At 41.6% G+C, this 8565-nt stretch overlaps 1 protein-coding gene across 1 annotated transcript in view; it reads right to left on the reverse strand.

Annotated features, from left to right (window-relative positions):
* The window catches only part of calhm6 (calcium homeostasis modulator family member 6), a 6522-nt gene extending 3389 nt beyond the window's left edge, over window positions 1-3133 (reverse strand). Inside the window, exon 1 of the mRNA XM_017431168.3 lies at window positions 2502-3133. Coding sequence (XP_017286657.1) covers window positions 2502-3026 — 525 coding nt within the window. The 5' untranslated portion in view covers window positions 3027-3133. The remainder of the gene's footprint in view (window positions 1-2501) is intronic.
* Window positions 3134-8565: the final 5432 nt, after the last annotated feature.

Below are 8565 nucleotides of genomic sequence, written 5' to 3' on the forward strand. Positions count from 1 at the left end.
CAGTGAGTCGATGTCTCGCTCACTCTTGGCATACAGCTTGATGTCATCCATGTAGAGGAGGTGACTGATGGTGGTCCCATTCTTGAGTCGGTATCCGTAGCCAGTCTTGTTGATGATTTGGCTGAGGGGGTTCAGTCCTATGCAGAACAGCAGTGGGGACAGCGCATCTCCTTGGTATATGCCACATTTGATGGACACTTATATATATATATATATATATATATATATATATATATAGGGTTGTTGTGTGCTAATACTCCATACAAAAAGTTGAGGATTGTTCATTTTGTAGGTACATTTTATACAACACTTCAAAAACAAAGCAACCCCTACCCCCCCAAAAGATAGGACATTATCGTTATTTGCATAATATTAAATATTTACTCACTCTGACCTTACAATCTAAAACGAGGACTAAGAAACTGATACCACATTCTTAAATTAACACACATTAATTACAGCCTATAACAGCAGACAGAAACATCAGAGGGTACTAACTCACACTTTGTCCTGTGTGAGGGGTGGTTACACTCAGGACAGGTCACTAGTCCATCACAGGACCAACACAAAGACACACAGACAGGAACAACTATTCACACTCACAACTCAGGTCAATTCAGGATCTCCAAATAATCTAACTTGCATGGTTTTAGATCATGAGAATACCAAAAGAAAACTCACAGATGCATGAGGAGAACATGCAAACAGAAAGACCCCAAGTCAGATAAGTCTGTCATCTATATACATTGGTTCATCCTTTGAGTTTAGATGCTTTTTAACATCTAAATTATTCACAGTCAGCCCTCTGTAAACTCACCACCTTAATCTAGTGGAGGGATTTGAGTACTCCCATGATCCTGACGGCTGCCAGCCCCTGGCAGGGTCTCTCATGGCAAACTGGTTTCAGGGGAGGGGATCAGACTAAGACCAGTTTAAATACCTTGATGGAGCAATGTCAACTGGTGGCCAAGCCTTGGCTCTTGGGACTTGACTGGGATCAGCCACCTTTTCACACACTGTTAGCCATGGAACCCAACTCCTGGAGTAGTGCTCGACTCTCTACTACTTTAGAGATGCACTGGGGGAATGTGATCAGGGGTGGGTTAAGGATACTTACAAGCCCCTTAGGTGTTGGGGTTCTCCTCGGTTAACCAAAAGGTCTCTCTACAGCTTCTTGCAGCAGGAGGGTAGGTTCTGATTGTTATTTGTACTTATGCACCAAACAGCAGTCCTCCATGGATTCCCTAAATTCCTTCTATGCTTACATTTTATCTTCTGTGATTGCTGAAGCTGTGGCTGTTTGGCTCTCTTAGTACCTGTCAGGTGCTTTAGGAGTTCTTCTGAACAGTCAGTCCCTAAAGACCTTCTTCAACTTGATGGTTTCCTTCATGACTGGTGTGCACCAACAGGTTCTGTGGTTGCTGCCATGACAGGCACCAAAAGCTTTCAGATAGACTGGGGCACCATCCTCACTCCATTGGTGTCACATGAGCATCAAAGCCTCCAGGAGAAAAACAGGACCTCGGATGGCATCCCTCCCAGGACACTATCCAGAGACTCTAAGACGTACAGGGAGTCTAACCTTTTGGTCTGCCTCATATCATTTCTGACAAAGCTTTAAAAAAGGAAAGCAGCATCTGGCCATGCTTAGCTCAGGTGGGGAACTGCTGACTCAGACTGGGAATATTGTTGGGTGGTAGAAGAAGTACTTTCAGGATCTCTTTAATATGACCATGTTCACCACTGTGTCTGTGGACTCAGAGGAAGGTTGGCTACAGACTTCATCAAAGATCACCGGCTTTTCTGCATAAACACGGCTTGATAGCTGCAGAAATAAACTTTATTTGTTTTTTTCTCAATTTAAATCTTATTAAGCAAGTTGTTATAGATTTTAAAAATCTGTGTTTTTTCAGCTTGCATTGTTTATCATAGTTATCCTGAGCACAATAATAAGCACATCTTTCTTGTTTCATGTCTTACAGCTGGAATACTGTTAGGTTGGATGCATCATCATTCCAAGATCTACGTTTCTGACTTCCAAGGCAGATGGAACACAGGACAAGCTGTGTTCCACTTTCTCTCTATATACCTCCCAAAAATACTTTTTTGGTTTTTTGCTATAGTACAAACTTTTTGGCTACCATATCATGCCAAGTTTGCATATCCTCTTATGATATGGCTGCTGTAAAAAGCACCACTCATACACAGACCTATAAATCAAACTGACAAAGCAAGTTGTGTCCAAAGGTGTTCTGTTACTGTGTAGGTACGTACTAAATCCTATCTTCAGCCATATTTTCAACATGTGAACAGCCTCTTTGAAAAGGTGACTGTCTCTACAACCATAGGCTTTTCACAGCACAAACAGCTAGCTGTTTTAGAAACATTTGTTGTGTTTAACAATAAGGTCTTTTGGTCGGTTTATTAAGTATACAACCTTGTTTTTAATAACAGGATTTGGTTATTTGTGTCTAAATAGGGCACATTAGCAGACTGCTTACCTGAGATTCGGCTCTCAGTGTTCGCAGAACCTCATCGTTGCCTCTCTCACAGGGGAACTTGTGTAGCTTCTTCATGCAGTCCACCTCAGTGATTTTTTCTCTGCACACGTGGTGGTTGTAAGCAGTCACATTGATCCCAGTCATTGCACACTCATAATAATTCCCATTGAGTAGAGCCACAGCAATCCAGCTGGATGGTGCTACCAGAGCAGTGGCACTGATCTGGAAGAAGGCCATGCTGGTGGCAGTCACATTTTTCCACTTGCACAGCTTTGCCCTGTGGTACAACAGACCTGTTATCAGCTTCCACGTCTTCTTACTCAGAATGTAACCCAACAGCAACAGGGCCAAGGCGGGCACCAGCAGGAAGACCATGCCATAGTAGAAATTCAGCTCATTACATGGACATCTGAACGCTACAGAGGAGAAGATCTGCTCTCCCCCAGCTGTCATCAGGGCTACTGCTCCAAAGCCAAAGTTGGTCTGCTTGCTGGCAATGTTCAGAACCGTCTTAAACTTTTCCATTTCTAACTGCTAAGTGACAGAGTGACTGTTGAAATGAAGTTCGCAGTTTCACTTCCACCCTCTACACTGTGCTTGACACCACCCTGTCTCACTTCCCCCGAAGAGCAGCATCTGAGGGTTAGCTGTGCTTTCTGTGGGTTACGAACAACAAACACGGTGTGGGTTTACACCTTTTACTGAGCTGTGTCTCCTCATGCGTCTCTGGTTACATGATGTAATCAAATGTCACTTCCTCACTCTATGCGCAACAGGTAGTGTATCTGTGTGAGACAAACAAGACACCTGCATGTCTGTTTGTTTCTGTCATGAGCTGTTTTTTCTGGGATTTGGATTTATTCCTTTTTATTATGTTTTTTCGGTTCTTTTTATAGTCATTGGTCATCTCTCCTCCCTCAGTCAGTCCTGCTCTCCAGTTCTTGTCTCACAACCTTCCTCGTTTTTATTTAGCTCAGCTAAACTGGGAGGGGGAGGGGTTATTCTAACTATTGTAACATAATTCTTGTGTGTATGTGTTCTTTAAGTGTATGTATGAGTGAATTTGTGAGTTATTAATGTAGATTTGGGACAGACAATATTATCTATCCATCCATCCATCATTGTCAATAGTATTCACTCATCCAAATCATTGATTCAACAGACAACTGTTCTTGGTATTGCTGTATATAAAAAAATGGAAGCATTTGGGAACGACAGCAACTCGGCCACAAAGTGGTGGGACACATAAACTCACAGAGTGGGCTCAGTGGATGCTGAGGCACATAGAGCACAGAGGTCATCAATGTTCTGCAGAGTCAACAGCTACAGACCTCCAAACTTCACGTGGCCTTCAGATTAGCTCAGGAACAGAGCAGAGAGCTTCATGGAGTGGGTTTCCATGGCTGAGCAGCTGCATCCAAGCCTTACATCACCAAGGTGCAATGCAACGTGTCGGATGCAGAGGTGTAAAGCACGCCATCACTGGACTCTACAGCAGTGGAGACGTGTCCTCTGCAGTGACGAATCACACTTCTCTGTCTGAAAATCAGGGTTCATACAGTACTACTCTGACAGCATTGAGCCAAGTGTAAAGTTTGGTGGAGGGAGGATTATGGTGTGGGCTCGGCCCCTTAGTTCCAGTGAAAGGAACTCTGACTGCTTCAGCATACCAAGACATTTTGGACAATTTCATGCTCCCAACTTTGTGGGAACAGTTTGGGATGGCCTCTTTCTGTTCCAACATGACTGATACCAGGGCACAAAGCAAGGTCCATAAAGACATGGATGAGTGAGTTTGGTGTGGAAGAACCTGACTGGCCTGCACAGAGTCCTGACCTCAACCTGACAGAACACCTTTGGGATGAATTAGAGCAGAGACTGGCCTGGCCTGTCTGACCTCACAAATGTATTTCTGGAAGAATGGTCAAAAACGCCCATAAAAACTCATAAACCTTATGGAAAGCCTTCCCAGAAGAGTTGCGGCTGTTATAGCTGCAAATGGTGCGCCAACATCATAAAAAACACTATGGATTAACAATGGGATGGACCTCATGTTCATGTGTGAAGGAAATCAAGCAAATACTTTTGGCAGTATTGTGTATCTATCGTTTTTACAGTATTACTTTTCAGTATAATCCTATTGTTTTTCTGGCCACATTTGACAGAACTAATATTATAGTTGTTCTAACCCTGTAGAATAGAAGTTGTAGATGTTTTTGAGGCATCCTAATTGAATATATTTTTTCATAATTAAAAAAAACATGACCACCAGTGTCAGGTTGAAAACAAAAGTCTGATGAGGCAGCAACTAAAACTGAATAACAAAAACTTACAAAACCTCAGGGTTGCAGGAATACAAGGAGGCGAGACAGTACATGGGAGAGACAATGAACCAGCCAGTAAGTGTGAAAAATGACCGGGTTTTAAAGACTGAGGGTAACGAGTAAGTGGAAACAGGTGACTGATTACTAACAAGGAAACAGGTGTGTGGTGGCACAAGGGCATCAAATTGATTCTGCCCCTCACAGCGGAGTAACCAGTAAGGATCAACAACGCCATCTTGGGAATTGCACCCAAGGAAATAAACTACCCAGAAGGCACTAGAGATTTGTAACCAATGAGAACAAGACTTTATTAAAGTATTTGCTTTATTATAAAAGAAACAACTAAAATTTAAAAGTTCCACAGTAGGGAGGGGGAGTGAACAGGACTGAGGTCTACCAGCAGGGGGAGGTCAACCCAAATACGGGGAACTGGTTCTGACAACAAATTAAGAAATCCAAGTAAATTACCTCCAGCACTAGTGAACAGTCACTCGATTGTGAAGAAACCCCAACACTGGTCATACGCACAGCAAACAGGACCAGTGCCCTTGGAGGCCTCCCACTGCCTTCAGCTCTCAGTCTGGAAACAAAAGGATGAGGTCAAACAAAACAAAAATAAATTAAAGAAAACACTAAAAGTTGTACACAGACAAACACTAAAATTAGGTTGTCCCCAAACATGAACATTAAAACAATACTTTAGTTAGATCATCTAAAATAGCTGAGGCTGTGACCCACAGGTCAAAGGCCACACAGAATAATAAAAGGACTCCAAACAAAATAGATAAAACTAAGCAGCAAGGTATCTTTCAAGCTGCAGCAAGGTCTCTTGTCTGAAATAGAATTGCAAATTAATAAATTATTTTAGGAACATGGTAGAAGGTAAAGAAGCACTATCACCTACGAGAGCTGGATGACTCCACAGACCAGAGAGCCCCTTCTGGCCCAACAACAGTAGGATCAGCTAGCAGACACCTTCTGTATGTAAATATTGGTCATATTGTTGTACTATTAAACTATATGGGTGCAAATAAAAGTGCATACCCGTTCCATGTTACCAAGGTGAATTGGGGGAGGTAAATTACTGCCACACCCCACTCTCCAACCGGAGGCTCCAGGCAAACCCTAAATACAAGCAATTTGAGTTAACCAGCAGCAATTTCAGATCTTACAGAAAAAAAAAACATTACTTACTGATGATAGAGTTACAGCCACTGCAAGCCAACCAAGCGACCTTCTCCCTGAAGTGTGACCAAATACCAGCATGAAGCAAACTTCTTCTTCTTTAGGTTTTAATGGCAGCTTGCATCCATTAACGTTGCACTACTGCCCTCTATTAACTCCTACCATCTATACCTCAAATTCTCTTAAAGATCCCAGTTTTTAAAAAAATGAAAAATCTTCTTTTTCCCCTCACTACTATTCAGCTGATCGATCACCTTCTCAAATTTCAATTCCCTACTAACACCTAGTTCCATTTTTAATAATCTTCTTTGGCTTGCATATTTCCTACATTTAATCAAAACATGTTCCACTGTTTCTACTTCATCACACCATCTACACAAACCAGTAATGTGTTTCCCCATCCTAAAAAGAGTTCCATTTAGGAAACTATGCCCGGTTCTTATTCTATTTATAATTATCTCCTCCCTCCTGTTTATTCCTCTGATCCTTTCTACACCTACTGTATTTTGTATCCTAAATAAATGTCTTCCCTTTATTTCATTTACCCACCTAGCTTCCCATATCCTCTTGCTTTCTTTCCAAATTATACTTTTACCTTCAGATTTAGATAACTTTATTTGCATATCAATATCATCTTTTTTTAATCGCCTCCTTAGCCAGCCTGTCTGCTCTTTCATTCCCCACAATACCTACATGAGCAGGAGTCCAGAATAATATAACACTTTTATTCTGTTCACATATCCTATGATGAACTGCCATAATCTCATATAAAATATTTTGATGATTTTTCCCCCGTCCCTTCCCGATAGTGCATGAAGCAAACAGGTGAGAGCGTCCCTTTTATACCCATTAGGAGGTAATTAGGTACCAGGTGTCCTCAATCCTAGGAGCAGGCTTCATGCTGCCACATTCGGATGGAGAGGCAGGTTGACAGAACTACTGAGGGAGAGTGAGTGAGAGCACAAGGAACACAAGGAGAAGAACCAAAGAAAACATACTAAACACTGGAGAAATAAACTAAACTAAGGGAACAAAAGAAACAGGAAACAATAAACCCAATACAAAAACAAAGCCAAGACCCTCAATCCTCTTCAAAAAGGGAATCATTTTCATTACAGAAAAAACGATTTTTACACAACAAAACGTTTTAGAAAAACAAATATTTGAACATACTGTAGCAAGTTAAGACCAATGAAATCAACAATAGACGACGCCGTAAAAAATTATCTGAGGCATATTTTTACAATTTTAACAAGGGCAAAAGTCCCATTCATTTACATGGAGGGGGCACGGAACAGAACTTCTACTGGAACCAGCATATGGAGATCTCTTTCCCCTTCTGGCTTCAAACTCTTGTATGTTAGGGGTCTGATAGGGATCTTGTATATTTTTTATGTTGGTGGTTCTGATCTGATGGGAGGGGCACTGCTGAGTTTGGACCATCAACATAAACAAAAATAAATGAAGCAACTTCAACTTGTAGGTGACAGTGGATCAGGAGGTAGGGGTTCGTGTTGCCAGTTCAAACCCCTGCTCCATCCGTCTCAGCTGCTGTGTCCTTGCCTCAGCTGCTGTCTCAGAGTCATCCCTCCCTCCCCTCCTTCACTACCTTAGTCTAATTATCTTAGTAATTCTTATATTGGCTGTTAGCGGGCCTTTTTGGTACTATTACATAGTCTCTTGGTACCTTTAGTTTAGCATTATTATGTTTCAGTTTTTGTTAGCTTATTTAGCCTTCCTGTACATTTACTTTAGTTTAGTTTATCTTAGCTCATATTTTAGATATTGTTAGAGTGTTACATTCCTAAATGTTGTTTAGTTCAGCTTTAACTTTATCATTGCTCATGTTTAGATATGTTTAGTGTCATGATTTTATTTAGATTATCTTGTATTTCATTTAGATTATACATGATTGATGTTTTTGCTTCTGTATCTCTATATTTGATTATGTTTTTATGATGTTTGATATCAGAAATCAGAATCAGAATCAGAATCAGAATCAGAATTCTTTATTTGTCATTGTGCCACGGGGGTACAGCGAAATTGTGAAACAAGAAAAATAGAATAAAAATAGAATAAAAGCAACAAAAATAAAAACACCAAAACAGCACTGTTCTGATATTGCACATAAAGTAGATATTGCACAGTGGGTATTGGCTGTTTGGGCGGGTGATAGCAACGGTAATTTACAGTGTACGTGAGGCATTCAGGGCAACAACCGCTCTTAGCAAAAAGCTGTTTTTTGGTCTGTTGGTTTTAGTCTTAATTGCCCTAAGACGCCTCCCAGAGGGGAGCAGTTGAAAAAGGTAGCAACCGGGGTGTGAGGAGTCCCTGATGATACTGCGGGCTCTCCTGAGGCAGCGGGTGGAGTAAATCTCCTCTAGTGAGGTTGGAGGGCAACCAGTCAGTCTTTGGGTGGTGTTGATAACCCGCTGGAGCTGCTTCCTTTCTGCTGCAGTGCAGCTGGAGAACCACAGCGAGATGCCACAGCTCAGCACCGACTCCACAGAGCAGCGGTAGAAGGACCGCAATAGTTCTGCTCTCAGGTTGTTCTT

The sequence above is a fragment of the Kryptolebias marmoratus genome, linkage group LG16, assembly GCF_001649575.2.
Source record: "Kryptolebias marmoratus isolate JLee-2015 linkage group LG16, ASM164957v2, whole genome shotgun sequence".
In the NCBI taxonomy this organism is placed as follows: domain Eukaryota; kingdom Metazoa; phylum Chordata; class Actinopteri; order Cyprinodontiformes; family Rivulidae; genus Kryptolebias; species Kryptolebias marmoratus.